Source organism: Onychostruthus taczanowskii, unplaced genomic scaffold (assembly GCF_017590055.1).
Source record: "Onychostruthus taczanowskii isolate IOZ18803 unplaced genomic scaffold, ASM1759005v1 scaffold11, whole genome shotgun sequence".
Taxonomy (NCBI): Eukaryota; Metazoa; Chordata; class Aves; order Passeriformes; family Passeridae; genus Onychostruthus; species Onychostruthus taczanowskii.
In genome coordinates, this window is record NW_024497629.1 from 13,621,866 (window position 1) to 13,645,580 (window position 23,715).

A 23,715-nucleotide genomic window follows, 5' to 3' on the forward strand; every position below is an offset into this window, starting at 1 on the left:
GCTTTCAGTGATGATTAAATGCTAAGTTCCATGTCTCAGTGGATGCAATACATGCCTGCAGAAAATAGGGTTGTTAAAGGAATCACCTTCTGTGGGATTCACTAAAGCTGCTCATCTGCAGTAAACGTGGGTGGAACTCTGTGCTTCACTGTGGTTCCACTGACCAGAGCACAGGCTAACACTTAACATGGGAGTTTAAAACATTGTGTGAAGCTTTCTTTTCCTAGTAGGATACCCAAATCTGGCTAAACAAAAACCTTCTAGAAAATCTCCTTTAATAAGTTGCTATTTTGCTTTTACATCATCTAATCAATTAATATAAATAAATTAATCGCCTAGAAGTTTTCTCTAGATTTAGCAGAAGTCATCATGATCTGACAGAAAACACACCTATACTACACTATAGCAGATTTTTTTTTTTTTTTAGTCTTAACTTTACCACTTTTAACAAGCTGTGGGGGCAGGGAGGGAGAAACAGGAGTCAGTTCTTATTTTTTCATTCAAAATTACATTTTTCATGAGTGGTATTTTGGATGTGTGAGCACTTAGTCATCTGTATGATACATGATTTGTGTCTTAATCTTGTTTCAACTGTTTCTCTTTGAACCCAAATAATTGTTCTGTGCAATTCTGTCCTTCCTGTTCTGTATTCTGGGCTTCTACAAATTTGCATAAAAGACCAGTGCTCTTTCCCCTCTTCCATTAGAAAACCTACTAATTATAAAAATAAATCAACCAGCTTATTCTTCGTAGTAGAGGTGGTGAATTATTAAGTCACTAGATTGCTTGCTGAAAGTCTGTCTCAAGGCTGAAACTTTTAAAATGTGAACTGAATTTAACACGAGTTTCGACTTAGTATCACTTTACAGGAAGATTCCTAAGCCCAGTGAAGATAAACAACCATATCCTCTTATTTCCTTTGTTACCCCAGCAGCTCAAAGATAAAGATTTAAGACCTTTCAATCTTAGCTTTAATATGCTGCAAACTATAGGCTGAATTCCTACATAGCCATGAATGGGAAAGCACAAACCATCATGTTCTCAATCTTTTGAGTTAGTTTACTTTCACTGGAATATCTGAAATGGTCATTCTAGCAGGGAATAACACTAGATTATACCTAAATACTTCCATCTTTGAGGTTAGTGCATCAAACCACATTTAGGATGTTTTGTCCCTAACTGCCCATCATTTTCCCCCATTTACTTTGTCAAAACATTAATAAAGAAAGCAAAAATAATTTTTCCAGTCAGTAATTAATTGGATCTGAAATAGTGTATAACTTTGTCCCTGATAACTGAAACAGCTATTAGCTTGCAATTCCTAGCTTGTTTTTAGAAGTCAAAACTGATGGTAATGCAATAATGCACAAAGATTCTGATTTCTGTATTTAAGTATTCCTTCTACCATCTGCCTTTTCTAAGCAACTTTTATGTCTGATTGAAATTTTAGCACAAAACAGAAACCTCATTAACACAAACACATCTCTTCTACAGCAAAAGTCCCAAGAAATTTCATCTCCATTGTGAAGTCTGCAACAAACAGAGGTGACACCAGGATTCCAACCTCCCTATGAATAATGTGATCTTCTGTTGAAATCCATCTCTCTCCCAGAAGGTTGAGCAGGCGACAAGTACAGAGACTACAAGTTTGGAAGGCAGCAAGAGACAAAAACAAGGCTAAATAAGAAAACAAATTTTATAGATCCAGTTTTACAGAAAATGTGTAATGCTAGTTCATACCAATGCTGAGAATATTCAAAACAGGAAAATCATCATGGTATCACTTATATTACTGATCTCAGTAGATTTACATGTCTAAGGCAGACAGGAAGGGTGATGTTCAGAAAAGCAGGCATAGACTTTTACAAAGCATTCAAATTTTGTCCAAGAGCAGAACTGTCTACTTACTGGCCTTCTGCTAACTTAGTATTGTATTACAGATAAACTGTCTTTACACTGAACTATACTCTCAAAGAACACTTTTGACAGGCTGTACATCCTCCTGAGTAAATCTGGAAATACTGTCTGACCTCATGTAGGAACTGGGATTACAGGCAAATTTCTCATCCATTGTATTGCATGGACTTGTGTATTTTACTATTGTGAGATATAAAATGTGATTTCGTATTTCAGCTTTAAAGCTGGTATGTTTTTTCCTAAAAGTAAATGCTGTGTTACATGTGCTTGCTGTGTTACATGTGCTAGGAACTGACCAGAAGACTAAAGGAAGACTTAGCCAGTTCTATTAGGCAGCAGATCTTTTAGTCTAGCAGGCTCCACGTGAAACAGCTTCCATCCAAAGGCTGCCCAATGATACTGGGATGACACACCTAAGGTCCACATCAATTATTATCTCACAGACTACCATTGAAAGTTGACTGAAATCACTGAGGACAAGTGAAATCACAAGACCTCAGTTCAGTTAGCATTACACATAAAGAAGCAAGGTGTTACTTTTGCAGTGCTTGTGAGAAAGCACTGGAAGAGTTTACAGAAAAATTTATACTGAATTATATACTTTATAACTACATTGATGTGTGACAAAACGGTTGATCATGTAATCCAATTAAAACCTTTCTATATTTTTTCATTAGATGACAGAACAGCTAAAATACAAAATTAAACTGAGTAAGTACTGAATGTAGAGGCATAATTTTACAATTTAAATACATCAATCAAGTAAACTTTACATATTTCAGAAGAAGCTAATTATTTTCTTTTAGAAATTATATGATGAAGCATTAATGATACTTCTCCAAAAATGCTTTACAGCATCTAAGACACTGCTCGTAAACAGTTTCAAAGTCCTTTTCGTTCCCCTAGAAAAGAAGAGAGGAAAAAGACTGTAAGAGTAACAATACTGGCTGAAGAGCAAATACAAATTGCAGGCTGGTTTCTCTGCTGTCAGTAATGGCAAACAACAGGTATTAGGAAAAAATAAAAACTGTGCAAATACCTGGTGATAGCTTCAGCATATTTCTCTCTCATTTGAGCTTAGGAATTTCCATAGACAAACTCTGTGACTTTGTATTCAACAGTCCTGCATGACTTTCCTTCACGTATTTCTTCCACTCACTTTTGAGCCCTTTAAGTCTTTTCCTTTTTTATGTTCACACTAACCTGTCATGTTGAATTTCACAGTTTAATGAAGCACTGTGTGGAAAGCAAAAGCCCAAAACAAACCTCTTTTTGTTTTGCACCTGCTTCCCACTAATACCATGTGCTTACCACTACACCATATTCTCTATTTCTGGGTAATTAATAGCAATGTCTTATTCAGCTTTCCCAATGATATCAAGATTTCATAGAACTCTTATGCATCTTCATCCACTTCTGCTTCCTAACCTGAAGAATATTAGTCTAATTGTTTGCTCTTGGCTGACATTATCCAGCTTTTTTTGACCACATGTGTCAACAGCTGTCTCTAACTTTCCTGATCACATCCTCTTTGTAACAAGGCTGATCAAACAGGGTTTCACCCACTACTGAAAACACAGGTGCACTGGATTATTTTAATTTCAATAAATGTTACAAGCATAGTAACATTTTCCTTTCCTATCCCAGTAATACACAGTTTTCTTAAGTCATTAAAAAAGAAGTTTACACTTCCCTTTGTGTAACATCAGATTATGTATCATATGCCAACTGTGGGATCTGGAGAGATTATACTACACACACATTTTTTAATCAAACCACCCAAAGAATTTCTTACACGTACATAGTATGGATCTTCAATGATCAGCTGTTTCTGCGGATCGTAAGTTCCAAGTAGCTCAATTCTGGCCTTGCAGTCCTTAACTTGGTTGCTTTTCCTGTTCAAATCTCTGTAGAAGAGAAAATAAAATTTTCCCCTGAATTTTCCTTCAGAATTTTGGCATCAGTAGGAGATGTTCATGACCATTTCTAAACAACATGGGAAAATAACGTGTCTGGACTCCATCAATCCTGTGGACTTTATGCTGCTCCTTGTTTTTGTTTTTCTTGTTATGTGGACTCTTTTCTAATTGAGTATGGAAGACATAAACTGAATTCAGAGCATAAATAAGCAGTCAGGCACTTTACCCATAGCTTAAAAAAAACTTTTTAACAGTAAGTTCATCAAATTCATTCTCAAATCAATCGTTAGTACTTTCAACACTCGCCCTTAGCTTGTATTGAACAAAAAACAACGGAAATGATCCAGGTATTTTTCCAGAAGTATGAGTAAGATTCTCCTATCTGCTCAAAGCCACTGTTTTAGGTTGGTATGCTCTAGCTATTGTGAAATCCTACCACATCCAGTTAACAGAAAATGGTAAATCAGTGAGCTACACCTGTTTTCCTTTCCTTTTTGTAGCATTTCACCAGCTGTCACATCCTCTTCCTTCTACACCGCTTCTCATTGATAAAACATTCCAGTTTGGAGATGGCATTTTCCCTCTTTGCTTAAAAACGGCCATCTGTTATCCCAAAAATGGTCATCTGTTATCCATACTTAAAATGGACCTCTCATCATCTTCAGATTAAAGGCAGCTGAGTACTATCATCTTCACAATGAACTCCCAAAACATACTAAATTATTTTAATATTACACATCTCCATACCAAATCATCATTTTACTTACCATTACAAAAGGCAAAGAAATCCCTTGTGAATACTTAGTCATAACCATATCAGTTTTAAGAAGTTAAATTAAAATTATTAATTCTGATAAACAAATTAATTTCAGATAGTTTAGAAATAGCAGTGAGACCACAGTACTGGTTTTGAAGAAAAATCAGAGATCCTCTATCAAGCTATTGCTTGAATTTACACATTTTTCAATAAATTCTCTAGCCTTCTATTAAAAAAAAGTCAGACCATCTTCTTAGAGGTTTTTGGCACACCACTTAATGAACAGGAGAGGGTCAGATAGCTCTGGCACTAAAGAAAAGGCATGTCCCAAATCTTTCTTTTCTGACATGAGAAGCATTTCATCAACACCTGGAATCAGCTTGCCCTCCTAGAGCCACAAATAAGCATTCCCAGCAAAACAGTTGAACTCAGTGCAAGCTAAAGGCAAAACTTTAGCACAGCAGCAGCAATATCACTGTTATTGTTCTGACATTTCTTCTGCTCTAGAGCTCATATCATATAAATTGTTAATTCAAATTTCTGTTTAAGAATTCAAGTGAAAATAGAAGGAAGCCTTGTCACGTCATTGCCTGAGACACTAAAATAAAGCCAAGTGTTACATACCCTTCATTCATGAAGGCTGTGGAAGAAAGCTTATTCAAGACATTCTAGAAAATTCAACAAAATCATATTTATTTCAGTTAAGTGGTGCTGCTTCTAGAAGACTTCATGTGCTACTAACAGGGTCTTTATTTATGTTTTGTTGTTGGTTCTGGTGGTTTGGGCCTTTTTAAACTGACTTGACAATAGCTCTTACATGCACTTTGACACTTGTAGTTTATTAAATTGAGCTCCTCAATCCTGAATATGTATGTAATTGAGTAGAAATTTTGCTAGTGATATCCAAAATTTTACACTAGGCAGCTACTTAACCAGATCTTTCTTAAGGACCCTTAGCTAGAGCACAGCTAACAATAAAACAAGGCTTCCCCAAGCTAACAACCTTGCTAATTTCAGTTCCCTCTCTTTTTCTATACAAAAAAGTAAAAAAAACCCACACCATATTTAATCCCTTCCAAGTTCCCAGTTTGTCATTTAACTGCCATGCAATTAGAAAAACTGATCACTTCAATCAAGACAGTAAGTACATCCTCATTCTTAATTATACAGGCATCAGCTGTATATAGCACAAAGTAACTAAATTTCCATGTCCTTCATCCTTGAATGACACATATCACACAAATAAACCATTGAGTTCTGGCTCAATAAACTTATTAGAAGTGAAGAATCCATCCATTAGCACATCATTCACATACATGTAAAAAAAAAAAACCAAACAAAGAAACCCCACCATAAGCTAAGCAGTAAAATGTGACATCTGTCTTCAAAGTGACTTATAAGACATCACTACAAGTAATCCATATGAATTTGTTCAATTTCTTCATACATTACCTTAGATTGCTCTCATCCATACAAAGTATATGATCAAAGGTCTGGAAATCCTCTTTAGTAATCTAGAAGTAAAAATAGGTGCTTTAGCCTACAAACTGCATTTGATTAATAAAAGGGGGAAAAAAAGCATTTTCAAATTCTGTAGCTATGATTTATTAAAAAGAGACACAGGTGGAAAGAATAGAACTGGACCTTTATACAATTTTACAGTAACTTCCCACATTTTACATGTATTCCACCATGATTATTTATCAATTTCTGCAAGCATTTCACAAAAAACAAACCCAAGTCAGCTACTTTACCAACCTTTTCTATTTTTTTCTTTTACATTTCATGCATCAACTTAGAACATCATTAAAAACAACATTTCTAGTACTTTTCAACTACTAAAACTACAGCAAGTTCCACTTATGGGAACCACACAATAAAATGGTTAAAAATAAACCAGAAAAATTACTTTCTTGATAGGACAACAAAAATGTAGGTAACCTGGAACCAATTGCAATACTTCCAATCTAGAAATCTGCCACTGCACAAGAACATATACCAAGGGAAACTTAAAGCTGAAGTATGATAGCATGAGTTGCAATCTCTTAAAAGTGAATGCATCCACAGTATTTAAGACCATGTAAATTCACAAAATTTGTAATATGATGTGAAAAATCTGGGATCTATCGTACATCTTCCTACCATCATCTCATCTGTTCTTTTTCTTTCTTGTCATTTATTGGCTCTTAAACATGAATAACAATTAAGTTCAGAGATCTGAGTTCAAGTCATGTAGGCAAACACAGCAGATAAACCACTGACTTAAATACTAATGTCATCTTCTTGTTATAAAGATGGCTGGAGATGTTTGTCAGTTGTCATTTTATTTCAGTTTACATTTAAGCCTTAGTTTAGGGTAAAATCTTTCCAGACCATGCCCCCAGTGCTGCTATAAGATATCTGAACCAGGTATCCATAATGAGGATGAAGAAATGGAATAAAATTTTTAATATTAGAGTTCACTTGAAGTCTTTCATGCATAGTCCGCTGTGAAGCATCATAACCAAGAAACTTGGGAAGGTTGTTCAGAACAGGTTTTCTGGCAGGCATCCCTACAAAGTATGGGCTAGAAAAGTGAGTAAGCAAGGAAACAGCCAAAAGGCAAAGCACATTATCCTTTAAGTCAGAGTTTTAACTTGTAAAAAATACTTATGCATTTAAAAAAAGGTTTAGATGGCAAAACAGCCACTTTTTTCTTTGTGCAAACAGTAAGTAGATACCAATTAAGCTCCCATAACAGGGAGCAAGAAAAGACAGAAATTATCATCAGAATAAAGCCATAAATGAAACATTACACACACAGAGAACTGAAGAGGGAAGGTCGGACATGCACATGAAAAGAAAGGGTTAATGATGAAAACTAATGCAGACTTGTTTATTTTCACTGTAAAAATATTTGCTGTATTCATGCAGTGCCTCTGACCTATGAAAATATTTTTGCAGTGGAAATAGCTCTGTTTTCCTGGCAAATCTAATCAGGACTTCTACAATCTGCTACTGATTGCTCTACACAGCTGAACACTTGCCCCTGTGAAAATAAGAGGGCACCGATTTCTTTGTTGTACAAACAAATGGAAGAATAAACTAGGAACACTTGACAATGTGACAGCTATTACCCTATGACCAGCACTAATACAGCTGCTAACACAGCCCTACAACCAAGATTACCATTTGGCTTGTGCTTTTAAGCCATAACACAGTCAGTTAAAAAAAAAAAAAAGCTTTAATTGAGCAAACTCCAGTGAACTGAAGGTACTCAAAACTACTAAAACTAGTAATTTGGGGGATGAAATTGAGCATGTAAAAATTTAGATACATTTTGAGAAGTGCAGTGGACAGTTCAAGTAGTCAACTTTGGATGAAACTATGCAGATAACAACTTTACATTTTAAAAATGCATATAAGAATTATTAAATTATTAATGAAATATTTATATTTATTTACAGAAGGGAAATATCATTTTCTGTCTTAAAGCCACAGAGAGATAGTAATCCTCAAACTTACCCAGCTGTGAAACAGTATTTAATACAACCTTCTTCTAATCTCAATTCCATATTTAAGGCAAATGCATGCTATGAGTCATACCAAAATCAATTTTTGCCTCAGCATGAATAAAAGTGCAAATTATTAAAACTTTCTGGTTTGTGCATGAAGAGTAAGAGCTTAGAGAATTTCATACAGTAACCTGCCATTAGCTAAAATGATAATAACTTTATTTTATATATAATATATAGATATTTGGTTTTATATTTCACTTTTAACTTCAAATATCACATGATGGTAAGACTCGACCAATTTAATATTCTCTTTTACATAAACCATTATTGTAGTAATGAATTTTAAAAAAAAGGCTAAAATCAATAATTATCATAATTATGCAAAAAATTACGTGAGAGAAGGTGCCTTTCACTGGGTGGGTCACAGTTTTCCACAGGACTGAAGATGATAATTGCACAGTACTTCGAAGGCAACAGAAGATAAATCCCTACTCTCTATTTCTGCAGTTTTTGTTATTAAATCTTCCTTAATCTGTTCTGAAACAAGTGTCACACAAAATTCTATCCTTAAGTTTGTCTCTAAAAGTGAAGCAAATACACTTCCACTTGTACAAACCTGACCACTCTGAAAAGTCCTGTTCTATACTGTCAAATAGCTCTTTTTTCAGAAGCACCACAAGACCGTATCAGGTCTGCAGTTCAGAGAATCAGCAGAGACCATATCACAGAAGTTTAGGGGAAAAAAAAAATTTGGAATTATGTTGTTATGTTATGTTGTTGTGCAAAATAAACAGTTAGCTGCAGTTCTGGGATTTGAAGATTTTCTTTACAAAAGAAACTATGTGTACTAGAATGATTTAGACAAATTTTCATCCTGTTAGTCTTTCATTTTATTGCCTCATTTTTTAATTTTCTCTCCCTGTATATGTAACATTTTAAGGTATTCTGATTGAAAAATCTCTTCATTTGCCAGAATGTATAAGCCATGTCTTCATTAAAATGTTTTCATTCCTTCTCTGCCAAAGGAAGATAAAAAGATTTGCTTCAAGACAGAGGATCAACTTGGTTTGATCCTTTGCTTTAATTTAACTGCTCATAAACCACTCTAGGAATACCTAGAAGAACAGTTCTCAAGTTTCCAAGGTGTATGTTCTAGGAAGACAAACACGTCACACTACTGTGATGACTGAAACAGTGACTGAATAATTTCAGTACCATTTAGCTTGCGTATTGACAAATAATGATGTTTGTAAGAACTGATAAACAGCAAATCCACATGTTGTAACAGGAAAAGATCACAACAGACTTTGCAGTGATTATTCTAATAGTAAATTATTGAAAAATATGAAATGGTGCTGTGCTTAATCCTGTTTCATATAAACAGAGATTAACATCGGGAGAGGTCAACAAAGGGCAATTGACTAATTGAGAGAATTTATTTTTCAAAGTCAAAAATCTAAACATGTAGTCTTTGAAAAGTGAAGAAAGTAAATATGACCTCAGTGAGGTCTAGAAAAATTCTGAAGGGAACAGAAAGGTAAGATAATAACAAGACTACTTGATCTTTTTGTCAATACAAAAACTAGTGGCGTAAACTCAAACTAAGTAAAGGTCAAGCCCTAAAGGAATATCTTATATCCAGAGAATAGTTAACTGAAGTAAATTATGTGCATTTATATGAGTGTCTGAATGATTTAAATAGATGCAGACACATTTACTTCCAATCTCTCTGGAATTCAGTATGGAAATACATGTTCTTTTGTTAATGAAAACAGATACAAGTTTAGGTAAAACTTAGAGGATTTCACTAAGTGGCAAACCTGCCTTTGACTTAAGAATGCTTCAAGGGTATGTTTTCCTCTGAAGTTACCACCAACTGGGCTACTAATCTTGGGTTTGAGTGCTTTCATTCTAATTTAGCACTCCAGATATTTTTAAAAGATCTATATGCAAGCACAGGAGCGTTTTGTGATGGATAACGAGGTATTCCACTTCTTTTTGGACCTGGCTAAATAAATATAAAATTCCTTGCTGAAGGATGCATCACAGATTACTAGAGTAAGTCAATTTTTAGAAAGCATTTTAAAATGCTCAGAATACTAAACATCTGGAGGCAGGAGTTTTCTATAATGCAGAAACTGGTTCAATGCTTTCCAGTTATACTTCCAATGAACCTTAATAACAAAAAACTCATTAAGCTCAACTAGAAGAGTTAAGCCACTCCGGAGTCCTTTAAAAAAATGCAGAGTATTTATTTACTACTTGATGCTTAACCATGCATTGGTCAAATGACTTCTGTGATTGCAATGGTTAGGGCATGGGTGTGAATAAGGAAGAAAATATACTCTCTTCTACCTGTCGTGCTTTATGTGCTGTCTCAATGCCATGATTTCTTAGACAACTTAAAGCCCTTGAATCTGGGAAGCGCCCCACGTTCCAGTCTGAAACAGCGGCACTGTCTGTCCTCCACTGTAACAACAAAACAAATACATACACACATTTAAAGAAAATTAAGGTACAGTACCTGCCTGGCAATATGACTCATGGTAATGCCATGCTTCTTCATGCAATTCTGTCCTCGATAGTCAGGAGGGCTTCCTATTTCATAGGCAGATGTCGCTGCACTGTCTATCCTCCACTACAGAAAAACAAATTAATATTTTTATGTTTCCTTCCTCACTGCTTATATTCTGACTGGCTATGAGACAGTTATTTCTTGGAACAGAAATCAATAGCTTACCTTATGTTCAAGCTTCTCATCAGTTACAAGTTTTCTGAAAACTGCTTCAGCTATAGGAGAGCGACAGATGTTTCCTATGGAAACAAGAGATTCAAGTGAATTTTCAGACTACTGAAAACAAAAAATCAGTAATTGTGTGGATTTTTCAGCCCAGATTAGATTAAAGATTTTTATTTACTCAGATAGCATGCAAACTGCGTATATGAGAACCCTGAGTCCGGTGCCAGAGTTGGGGCAATCTCCAGTGTCAGTACAGACTGTGGTACGAAGGGATTGAGAGGAGCCCAGTGGAGGACTTGGGGACACTGATGGGTGAAAAGTTGGATATGAGCCAGCAGAGTGCACCTGCAGCCCAGAAAGCCAATCATATCCTTGGCTGTATCACAAGCAGCATGGCCAGCAGGTTGAGGGAGGGGATTCTGCCCCTCTACTCAGCTCTCATGAGATCCCACCTGGACTAATGCATCCAGTTCTGGGGCACCCAGCACAAGAAAGACATGGAGCTCTTGGAGTGGGTCCAAAGCAGGGCCACAAAGATGATTTGAGGGCTGAGCACCTCTGAGTGAGAACTGAGGATGTGCAGTCTGAAGAAGAAAAGGACTGGGGAGATCAGATATTACAACAACCTTTCTATACATAAAGGGGGCTGTAGTGATAGGACAAAGGACATTTTAAACAGAAATGGAGAACAAGAATAAACAAGATCTTTTTTTTTTTTTTTTTTTTTTTACAGTAAGGGTGGTGAGACATTGGAACAGGTTGCCCAGAGAAACTGTGGTGCTCCATCCCCGGGAATGTTCAAGACCAGGCTGGATGGGGCTTTGAGCAACCTGGTCTAGTGGAAGGTGTCTCAGCTTATGGCATGACATTGCAACCAGATGAGATGACCTAGCTGATGGTCCCCTCCCACCCAAATCATTCTAGCATTCTGTGCTATCCACCGGTCTCTTGAACAAGGCCAAAACACAGCCACCACCACTGTGAAAATGTAGTGAAATGGCTGAACAACCTGTAGTAAAAAAAAAAACAAAAAACACACTTGTTAACTGAAGTCAAATCACTACAGGTCAAACTGAGCCCTCACCAAGAGCAGCATCCAGAAACCAATTCTAACCCCCAAAAACTGAATTCAAGTACAAAAGCTCTAAAAACATAACAGGAAAAAAAAAATCTGAACTTTTTTTGCCCAAAATACAGAGGATTAGGAACAAAATCTAACACATGGCAAAGCTTAAATGCTGTCAATCAGCTAACAAACGGTTAAAACATTTATTCAAATACATAAACAATCTTCCCTTCCAATTGCCCTAGCCACTTGATCTGACCTTATTTTCAAAAAGAACCTATTTCAACAATGAATTACAGCTCCATTAAAAACTAAAAATAATGGATCTACAGCATATTTGTTCTGAAACTGTAACAATCTATGGCAGACCTCTTAAAAATGCATGCAGAAATTCGTATTTGAAAAGAATGAAGTGTCTCAACAAAAAGAAAAGCCTTTTCAACTATTACTTTAGCTCTTTCTACATTTTCATCCTTCAAAAATTTTCAGTAACTAGATGGATATTCATATTTGTCATGCAGATTGCAGTAACTCATACACACAAATCTTCCGTTTCCATCAAACATAATGCGTAACTTTGATCATCTCTGACTTCTGAACAGACAAATATAAAATACCAGAAATGGCACAACTCATCTCTGTAACCTTAAATTAATCACTCTCATACTACTGATTAAATTCTTTCCAGATCTCAAACTGTAAAAAGAAAAAAAATGCCAATGAACAAAGCTAAATTTTCATCAGCAAAAAGAAATTTTCACATGAGGCACTTAATCTCGTTTTTAAACAAAACACCAAGGTAGATACTTCATTGCTAGAGAGAAGCTTCTATGACCTGGGCATTTAATAACTTGCTGTCACACATCAACTATAAAAATCACAAAGATGGAAGTGAAGGTCTGAAGCAACACAAATTGACTATCAAAGATTTAGAGAACATCAAATCAACTAAATGGCAAAAGGAACAGCCTAACCACTGAAAAACTGATCTTGGCAAAACATTACGTGAGTTCTGATGTCAGCAGATCTTCCAGGAGAAAACATACTAATTCCATTGTTTGAATTAGTTTATTTCATGCACAGAAATTAAATCAGTCTTGGAAGAAAAATAAAACAGGAAAATTTTGGGGCTCCCTTTGTGGTTAAGTTAGAAAATAAGTTAGTACTATTAATTATGTAAATGCTTAAAATATGGTAATAAAGTTAAAAAAAAAAAAAAAATCTCAGTTTCTGAGTGAGTTAAGTATTAAACAGTACAATTCCAAAACATGGTAACGTACAGCACAAGGCAGAATATAACCTTCATATCAGTGAACTCAATTCTTTGATATTGCAAGGCTATACACCACCACTCCTCTTACAAACACATCAAGCTCAATTTTAAAAAGCATCATCTATCTTAAAAGGCTATTCCAGATACTAATTTCCTGTGGTAGCCTAAGACCTTCCAGTTTCAACTCAGTACCTATTCCTGGAAGTCTCTGCTCATCTGATCTTGGCTAACATCAGTCTGTCTTCCCTTCAACAGATAGAAAACCCTAGCCAAGCATAGCTGTGCTAAACTAAACAAACCAAGCTCTCAATCTCTTCATGAGATTAACTGACCTTATCTAATCACTCCAGTTAAGTCAGATCTGCACTTCTTCTAATTTCAATTTACTTTTCTTGAATACTGACAAACAGAACAGATTACACTACAGGAAAAGTTTGTTCCCATTTGTTTTTTAAATTTAAAAAAAAAAGTCTGTAATAGGCTGTAATAGTGTTTTTGAAAATAACCTGAGAACTTCTACAATCACCTTTGACTCATTCGTGAGTATCAAATTTATGATTATAACCCCCTACTCCTAACTTCTCCATTCCCTCTCTTTCTTTGGTACTTCAAATAGGTGACCTTTAAGTCTTTTTTCTAAACTATTACATTCTGCTTCCATTACACCAGCTGTGGAGGCTGTCCATTTCTTCCTGAACAAAATTTTTCCTCTGTACGAATGATCCCACACAATTTTGCTTGAACTGTAACCTTCATTACCACACTCAACATTTCAGTAAAAAAACAATGATTAATATTCTTGGACCTAGTAATTCATTAACTAGCTCCCAAAATTTCAAAATGGTGGTTTTCAAATAAACCCCACATGGCTTTTTCCATTTGTTTAGCCTTCTGCTCACATGGATTGAACTTGTTCCAAATTTTCACTCTTCTACAGCTTGCTCACTTCTTAAAATAAATGCCATAAATATAATCTTTAATGATTCATATAAAATGCCACAATGAACAGCACCATGATCACCCTTGATTAAACATATTAACTGCCACTTCTAGCAGTACCTAGAAACCTCAGTTGTATAATTTTTGAAACCAACACTTAACTCAGTTTGTGACTTAAAAATTCATGTCTTCCCTGATGACACACTCCTGATATTAGCAGAGGTATTAACACTGTTAGGGAACTTCAAGCAGAATGTAAATCTATTCTTGGGAACTATGGATAGAATCACAGAACTGACTTAACAGAAGCTCTTTTCCCCACATACTCTGCAATATTATTTTCATCTTAAACAACTTTTACCCATGCTACTCCTCGCAACTGTTATCACTTATCTCAAGATTGATGTAAAGCTCTATCTTATCCCACTAACATATGCAAACTAAATCCTTGTTTTCCAGTCACTTTCCTCACTGATTTCTATCCATTTCAGACACAGTTTTACATCCCACATTGATCTTTCCAGGCTGTGCATCCCCACAGATGTACAGTATTTCCTAAGTTATAGACTGACAGATGTATTTGGAGAATGGGGAAATTTCACAAAAAGAATCATAGGGCAATTACCTTCCTCCTTAGACTTGAACCATTCTTTTCCTTAAATGTTATCTACATATTATCTTCACTACCTATCCTCCTCTAGTGTTCCCTTCTTCTTTGTTGTATTTCCAACTGATCTGATCATGCTGGCTTTTTGTAGAAGGCAGCAATATTCAAGTTCTCAAAATCTCCATCTTCTCCCTTTATTTTTTTTTGCATATCAAGTTCTTTAAATTGTAGTGACATTTTCAATCACAGAAAACTAGTGCCCAAGGTGGCTAGAGTCCAGCTACTGAAATTAATCCTACAAACATCTCCAAATACAATGATTCAAGGAGAAGAGATCTCAATCACAGAATCAGTACTGGAACCATTTGTCAATCACTTTTAAGAAGTCATGTTTTCACATTCATTTTCTAAGCACAAGGCTTCCAGTGACAGTGACCTAAACCAACACCTAATTTTTTGACTTCTTACTTCCGTCTCTGCACTAATCTTTGACCCATTCCCAGACAGAAATGGAAGCTCTGCTTCTACTGGCAGGAGAGAGAACTTGAATCCATTTCATGCTCAGTTCCATTGCCCATCTCTGAGTATGTTGAGCCAATGACTTAGTCTCTCAAGTGGTTTTGTATCTTAATTGTTCCTTATTCAGCTCCCTACTTCTTTCAGAGCTTCCCCAAATGCAAGCAAATGCTTTTCTCATGTTACTTTCTTTTGCTGTCTGCTGTTAGTAACAAAAGTTTTACTAGTTTTTATCCTCTCACATGCAAAAACCTGATTTTTATTCTACTTATGTTTCCATGAATGGTCACTTCATCCAAGTGACTGGAATAATGCTTCCCATCATTTGCACCATTCATCAGTTCCCCTCCACGAGTGTTTAAAACTGACCGGTCACTTTATTATGTTCTGTACTCAAATTCCTGTCAGAAGTTCATCACAAGTCCTAGTTCTTTCCATCTTGTCACACTCAGCATTCAATTACTTTTGTAAGGAACCATTCAAGGCACACATTTTAGTTCAGATTCCCTGGTTTTTGCATTCATGTGCACGTATGTGTGTGTGTCTTGAAAAACTCTGCTTGCAGCGAGAATAATAATCCTGAATTAATCAACTGCTGGTACATCATGCCTTTCTAATAAAACTCAAGGTTCATCAGGAAAACATTAAGTTTTCAACACATAAGTATCAAGTTACAACAACCAGACCCTTAACACATTTTAAGCATAGATCTTGTTTTAAAATTCCAAGATTACTTTTACAACCATGCTTTCAACTCTCTAATACTTCTGCATCATTTTGAAGCACAGGTTAAATAAGACACTGTATTCTTACAGCTGTATTACCAATACTGCATAGAAGAAAGGTCATTTTCCTTACATTTGTCTAACATTCTCATTATTAAAAAGAGACATTTCTTTTTGTCAACCTGCCAAGAATCCTCATTACAGTAACTGTTTTTCATGACTTCTTCGATGTCTCACCCAACCTATTGCTTTCCCATTCTGCAGCTGTAAATGGCATTTTGTCTCATGAAACCTAGTATTTGACTGTATCTAAAGGCATACAATGAATTGTGACACGTGAACCAGGAAACTCAAATTTCTCTGTAACTGTCTCTAATGTCCTCATACCCACTAAGTTAGTTGCCATTCCAAAAATGATTTCATGCAGTCCAGATGCCCAGGGACAATACTCATACTCAGTGATTCACAACACGCATTAATCATCTGAAGATCTCGCCAAACCCACTTTGCTCAACAGTACACCCATGTTACAACTGCTCCTCCATCTCTGGAGGAGATCTGAAAGCCAGTGCCTGGTCTAAGACACCCAGTCAGCTTGTTGTGTTATAGTAGAGAAATCATCAGAGAGAAAGAGGCAGACTTATATAACACAGCAACATATTAAGCCCATTTCTGGAGCTCAACTATTAATTACATGAGCTATGTAAGCGTAAAATGAGCAAACTGCATTTTGATTCACCTCCACTTTTAATTCTTCCTTTGCTTAAATGAAAAAAAATATCTTCTAGTGCCTTTTCATATGCTGTAATTACATATGTTGCTGGGTATTTCAATTATTTCTCAGTGATGAGGAACCCTTATCATTAATGTAGTTATGCACATTAACTAGATTGTGTTTTGTTGTGTAATGACTATCTGCTTATTTCATTACAAACAAGGAACACAATCAATACATATTTAAATAATAGGTTTCTTTCAAAACAATACAGAAAGAAAATGTAGTTTTTCATGAAGAAGTGTTCTTTCTGGAATCCATTCTCACTAGATGTGGCAAACTTCAGAATTAATGTACTGCATTAACCAACACTACAGTTAAATGCAGTTCTATAAATCTGCTTAGTACTCTTTTCAGCAATAATTTCAGCTATTATTCCTAGCAAAATTTAGGAGGAAAAAAGTATCACTCCTGAAAAATAACCAAACAAAAAAGCAATCTTAAAGCAGGAACAAGAAACAAGTTGCCTACAAAACTTAACTGAGAAGAGTGTATTTCACTGAGAGAGGAAAAAAAAAAAAAGTGCTTATCATGACAATTAGCTTTTCACACTGCATATCACTAAGGGCTTTTTGCATAACCCAGTAACACAGAAGATGAAATTCAAAAGCTATTTACAACATTTGATTAAGACAATCCATCCTATTAACATTGATACTGATTGGTACTTGTGCACCCTTTCCTCAGGCCTAATAATTAATTAATATAAATTATTCTATTATGTTACACTAAAAAGAGCTCCTGCATTAGAACCTTGTTATAGTGCAAATCACCACTGTGGGCTTACACAACCACATGTATGAATTGTTTCTCAAAATCACAGAATAGTTTAGGTTTGAAAAGACCCTGAAGATCACACCTGACTGTTAACCCAGCACTGCCAAGTCCCCCACTAACTCATGTTCTTAAGCACCATGTCTACATGCCTGTTAAATACCCATGGATCCTCAACTATTTCTCTGGGCAGCCTCTTCCAATGTTTGACAACCCCTTTGTCATGAAATTTTTCCTAATACCCAATTTAAACCTTCCCTGGTGCAACTCAGAGCCTTTTCCTCTCATCTTGTCTCTGTTAACTTACTTCACGTATTGTAGAGAGTGGTAAGGTCTCTCCTAAATCTAATTCTCTCAAGGCTAAACAACCCCACCTCCCACAGCTGCCCTTTGAGACTTGTGCTGCAGACCCTTCACCAGCTCTGCTGCCCGTCTCTGGACACACTGCAGCACTTCAATGTCTTGACTGAGGGGCTCAGAACTGGACACAGCACTCGAGGTGGGGCCTCACCAGTGCTGAGTACCGGGGGACAATCCCTGCCCTGCTCCTGCTGGCCACACCATTGCTGATACAGGCCAGGATGCCATTGGCCTTCTTGGCCACCTGGGCACACACTGACTCATGTTCAGCTGTAGTCAATGAGCACACCCAGCTCCTTTTCCACAGGGCAGCTTTCCAGCAGCTCTGCCCCCAGCCTGCAGCACTGCAGGGGGTGGTGTGATCCAAGGGCAGGACCCAGCTCTTGGTCTGGCTGAACCTCATTTGCTTTGATTCGACCCAGCCTGTAAAGCTCACTCTGCAGAGCCCTTCTACTCTCCAGCAAATCAACACCCCCACCCAACCTGGTGTTGTAGTGAACTGACTACAGCACCTTGCCCAGTTTACTGATTAAGATATTAAACAGGACTTATCCCAACACTGAGCCCTGGGGAACCACTACTCATGACCAGTTGTCAGCTGGGTATAAATCCATTCACCACTACTTTGGGCCCACACATCCAGTGTTTTACCCAGGAAACAGTGCACCCATCCAAGCCCTAAGTAACCAGTTTTTTCCACGAGAATGCTGGGAAATGGTGTTAAAGGTCACAGTGAAGTCCAGGTAGACAACCTGCCTCTTTTTCTCATCCACAAGGCAGGTCACCTGGTCACAGAAGATCAGGTTGTTCAAACCTTTCCTAAACCAATTCTGGGTGGGCCTGATGCCCTGGTTGTCCTGTGCCACATGATGGCACTCATGCTCATCTGCTCTATGACCTTCTGTGGCAGCAGCATCAGGCTGGCAGGCCTGCAGTTCCCCAGGTCATTCTTTCAAACCTTCTTGTAGATGAGCGCCACATTTGCCAACCTCCAGTCAACCACAACCTCCCCAGCTGACCAGGACTGATGGTAAATGATTGAGAGTGGCTCAGCGAGCACTTCCAGCAGCTCCCTCAGTGCAGGAAACACGGCTGGAAAGCAGCCTGGCAGAAAAGGACCTGGAGGTGCTGGCTGACACCCAGGTGACAGCAGTGTGCCCATGTGGCCAAGCAGGCCAGTGACATCCTGTCCTGTATCAGCAATAGTGTGGCCAGCAGGACCAGAGACTGAGCAGTGATTGTGCCCCTGTACTCGGTACTGGTGAGGCCACACCCACATCTTACCTTCAGCACTGGCCCCTCACTACAAGACACTGAAGGGCTGCAGTGTGTCCAGAGAAGGGCACCAAGGCTGGCAAAGGGCCTGGAACACAACTCCTGTGAGAAGCAGCTGAGGGAGGCAGGGTTGTTTCAGCTGGAGGCAAGGGAGACCTTACTGTTCTCTGCAATACCTGAAAGGAGCCTGTACACAGGTAGGAGTCGGTCTGTTCCTAGGCCACTCATAACAGAAGAGGAAACAGACTCAAGCTGCACCAGGGGAGGTTCAGGTTGGACAGCAGGAGGAAATTTTTCACTGAAAGGGTGGTAAAGAATTGAAAGCAGCTGCCCAGCAGGGCGAGGGAGTCCTTATCCCTGAAGTGCTCAAGAACCAACTGAATGTGGCACTTAGTGCTATGGTTTAGTTGACAGATTGGTGTTTGGCCAAAGGTTGAACTTGATGATCGTGGAAGTCTTTTCCAACCTTAGTGAATTTGTGCTCTAGTCTGTCAATCTGTGACACGACTCCCCATCCCTGTTTTCCAGCTCAGGGAGCTGGTACACAGAGACAAACTGGTCTGAGTGTTCAAGACTGAGGCAAAGAAGGCATTAAAAACATCAGCCTTTTCCTCATCCTTTGTCACTGTTTCCTCCTGCATCCAATAAAGATGGAGATTCTACTTAGCCCTCCTTTTGCTGCTGATGTATTTATAGAACTATTTGCTTTTATGGCAGTAAATACTTTAAGTTCTAGCTGGATTTTGGACCATCTAATTTTTCTCCCTGTGTAACTTCATGACATCCTTTACCTCGAGTTGCCTGCCCCTTCTTCCAAAGGTTATAATCTCTCCTTTCTTCCTTCAGTTCCAGCCAGAACTCCCTGTTTGGCCAGACAAGTCCCCTTCCCCACTGGCTCACCTTCAGCACACACGGATGGTGATTACACTGTCTTTAGAACATCATGTTTGGGAAGGAGGATTCCTATTAATTAAGATTTTTTAATACAAAAGCATCTGTATAGACCACTAGCTCCTAAACACACACCAACTGATAATCCCTCACTAAAGGAGGTTTTCCCTGGATTATTATTAGGGGCTGATTTTACTCAAAGGTAAACATCAGAACACATTTCAGAAAACTGAACTCTTATTTTGCTATTCAACTAATCTGCATGTCTCCCATTACAACAACAAAAAAAGCAGATAGCAAGAAGCCCAAACATGAACTAATGGTTTTGCAACAAACCTGGCAAACTGCCAGGGCTTCATAGCACATCAGTAAGATTATATGGGCTGGGGGGCAGATCATGTTAACAACCCTCCTAGACAGAGCAGGGAGCCATCCAGCTTCTTATGCCCTGAAGAAAGCAGAAGTTTAGAGAAGGCATGTACAAAATGGGGCATGGCTCTCTAATCTGTGCAGTCAGGTTAGCTATTTGCTGATTGTCATCATCTTGTTTACCAGTAATTGATTTTCCTAAACTCCAGAAAAGCATTCAGGTGATTTCTGATCCCATCTACACTTCTGTTTTCTGGGACTTTGCACGACTTACAACTTAACCATACAAAATATCAGTAAAAGAAAGTTTCCTATTTCTTCATTTTGGTAAACTTTCAAAAAAGTCTTATTCTTTTCACTCATTCTCATACCAGATCAAGAATTTCATTATTAGATCATAACAGATCAACCTCCACCAAGTTCTTTTTTTTTTTTTTTTACTTAAAGTCCTACCCTTCTTTCCCTCTTTTTACAGCAGTTCTTACATTAACTTCAGTGGTTCTTGTTGTGGTTTTCTTTCCCTTCCCTTCATCAGGTGCTCCCAACAGCAAGCCTGCAGGCAGGCTCCCTGTTCCCATCCCGCTGTTCCAGAAGCCAAGTGCTGCACAACCCATCTCAGAAAGCTGTTCAAAGCCTCTCCGTGCTGTCCAAAGCCTCCTCTCCGTGCAGCCCCAAGCAGCAGCCTCGGGTCAGAGCTGGTTTACGCCGACTGAGGTGTTGCGCTTTTCCACACACAAACTTCGCGTTCGTCAACAGTGCATTTCACTTCCTTCACTACTCCCTACTGATTTCACAGAACCACAGATCTACTAGGGTTGGAAGGGACCTCTGGACATTATCTAGTCCAACGCCCCTAGAGCAGGTTACCCAGGAACGCGTCCAGGTGCGTTTGGAACATCTCTAGAGGGAGACTCCACGACCACCCCGGGCAACCTGTCCCAGTGCTCTGCCGCCCTCAACGCTAAGCCCTTCCTCGTGGTTCCTATCACAAAACGGGAGCGGGTGTATTCCTCCTTCTATCTCCCTTCCTGACCCTACTCCGGCCCTCCCCTACACGGCAAACTCGCGGAACCGTCCGAGGGCGGCACGCCTGCGGCACCGCAGCGGGTGCCGCACTTTCCCGGGTCCCGACCCTCGCCTCACCGCGCTCCCGCCCCACCCCGCCGTTGTCCCGGGCCGAGGAGCGGCGGGGCAGAGCGGGAATGGCCGTGCCTGGCCCCGCTCACCCAGGCACACGAACAGCACCGACTTCCCTTCCCCCGCCGCCATCTTCGCTCAGAGGACCTCGCGGCTGTCGCACCGCCCGCGCCTCACTTTACGGCACCGGCTGTTATAGGCGCCTGTGGGACTTGCCTGTTTTGAGGGGGGAAAAAAAGAGTGAAGTATGGAACGTGCCCGGGACAGCGGGAAGGGAGGGACGGGACGGGAGCGGGCAGGGCAGGGCAGGGCAGCGCCGGTGCTGCCGAGGAGCCGCTGCCGGGAAGGGGAGCGGGCGCTTGGCAATCGCCCCTGCCCCGCCCGCCTCACCTGCGGCAGGTGCGCCGCTCAGCGGGGCCGCCTCTGCGCCGCCCAGTGAGGCTGCGGCGGCGGCGGCAGGAGGAGAGGAAGCGAGGGGGAGCGGGGGAGCCTCGGCCCGGGCAGGAGTGAGTATCCCGCGGGGGCAGGAGTGAAGGTCCCGCGGGGCCCGGGGGGCTCCTCAGCGGGGCCGGAGTGAGGATCCCGGGGGGCTCCTCAGCGGGGCAGCCGCGGCGGGCACGGAGCCGCCCCCGCGCCCCGCGGGCGGAGCGAACGGCTCGTACGCGGCGGGCAGGGCTGCGCCGCACACCGGAGCCCCTTGTCGCCCGGGGTCGCAGCGTGTGCTGTGTCTTCCACGTAAAATCTAAGAAACGTTGAATGTAGCTTTGGCCTCGCCAGGCTGCTGGTGAAATTGAGCATGGGGGCGCTTCGCTTTCCAGGGCAGCTCGAGTGTCTGGTTTTTAGTTTGTTTTATTTAGTTGTATTTTATATCTATGTATAATATAGACAGGTTATAGATACCTGCTATGTATTGTAAGACATATATATATATATATGCACATATATTTTTATATTTTATTTGTATTTTTAATTATGTAAATTTTTTAACTTTTGTACGTATTTATTTCTATTTTTTCTGCTGGGCTACCTTGTACACTGGATCTGCGTGCCTGGCTGGGTTTTGTAACACCAGCAGACGCAGCTCCACCACGGCAGGGTGTGGCCAGGACTGGATTCCTCTGCTGCTTTTTAAAGACTTGCTTGGCTGGTCTTCTGGTCAAAATGCAGCAGTTTGGAGGTTAAATAAAAAACGCCAGATTCTTAATTTTGTGTCAGATCTGTGACTTGCAAATGAAAGCTGAAGAGCTTATATAATGTTTGCTGTGGAATGGAGCAAACTTCACGTTTCGTTTCCTTTTATGCAGCTTGAAATGCTATCCTGCATACACTGCTTCTTTTGTAAATACGGTTGTACAACCACTTTTTAAAAATGATCTAGTTGTTTGACTTTGCAGAGGGAGTGATTGGTAATCAGCAGCGTGGTTTTTGTCCCCGGTGCCTGCAGCATCCTGCTGTTGTCGGGCCACCTCTCAGGTGTTGGGGTGTGAGGTGGTGGAACCAGACCGGGGCCAGGGCTCTTCTTACTTGTCAGACATGGCCTTGGCAAAGGAGGGCGAGATGAGTCAGTTGTGGCATTCTCACATGTGCCTCTGCCATGCTATATCTGAGCAGTGCAGAGTGCCTTCAGTCCTGCTTTCTGTCACATGCAGCCCCTTGTGGTGTCGACATTGGAAGCGGATTCCCCCCTCCAACCCCGTTCCTGTGTTTGTGGGTTGGGCAGGGTGAGGCTCTGTATAGAAGCGAGTGCTTTGAAAGGCCGTCCTGGAGTTCCTATAAAACCCCGTGTTTGTAGCTTGTACGTCTCATGTAGGCACATGCCTAGCTGTAATTTTGAGACAAAGTCTTTCATGTTTCCCTGTCTTTGGCAGGGAACTGGGGAGGATCCTTAAGTGTTATTCCAGTCTTAATTGAAGGGATTATCAAGCATTGGGACAGGCTGTCCGAGGAGGGAGGTGGTGGAGTCACCATCCCTGAAGGTGTTCAGGGAAAAACTGGACGTGACACTTATGGCTGTGGTCTAGCTGACAAAGTGGTGTTTGGTCAGAGGTTGGACTTGATGACCTCAGAGGGGTTTTCCAGCCTAAATGATTCTCTCATTTTCAGCCTTCAGCTCTGGAAGAGAGACAATTTTTGCCTTCTTCAGCTAATGGAAACTTCATACTTTTGAAATGGACTGTG

The 23,715-nt window shown here is 39.6% G+C and overlaps 2 protein-coding genes across 4 annotated transcripts in view; one reads left to right on the top strand and one right to left on the bottom strand.

Moving 5' to 3' along the window:
- Positions 1–1,678: 1,678 nt before the first annotated feature.
- ACP1 (acid phosphatase 1) lies at positions 1,679–22,035 on the bottom strand. Of its 2 annotated transcripts, XM_041420417.1 has the most exons (7): positions 21,928–22,035; positions 21,627–21,753; positions 10,831–10,904; positions 10,446–10,559; positions 6,046–6,107; positions 3,719–3,824; positions 1,679–2,819 (listed from the first exon to the last, which is right to left on the bottom strand). In XM_041420417.1, exons 2-7 carry the CDS (start codon positions 21,667–21,669, stop codon positions 2,742–2,744), a joined length of 477 nt encoding a protein of 158 aa, XP_041276351.1. In that variant the 5' UTR covers positions 21,670–21,753; positions 21,928–22,035; the 3' UTR covers positions 1,679–2,741. The 2 variants fall into 2 exon arrangements, with proteins under 2 accessions (XP_041276351.1, XP_041276342.1); XM_041420408.1 differs by lacking the exons at positions 10,446–10,559; positions 21,928–22,035 and adding an exon at positions 10,615–10,728 and having other exon boundaries at positions 21,627–21,715.
- SH3YL1 (SH3 and SYLF domain containing 1) overlaps positions 21,704–23,715 on the top strand; it is a 47,295-nt gene continuing 45,283 nt past the window's right edge. Inside the window, exon 1 of one of the 2 annotated variants that reach the window (XM_041420396.1) lies at positions 21,704–21,782. In XM_041420396.1, coding sequence (XP_041276330.1) covers position 21,782 — 1 coding nt within the window. In that variant the 5' untranslated portion in view covers positions 21,704–21,781. Of the gene's footprint in view, positions 21,783–21,897; positions 22,044–23,715 lie in introns of those variants that run through there. The other variant, XM_041420386.1, reaches the window with a different exon arrangement.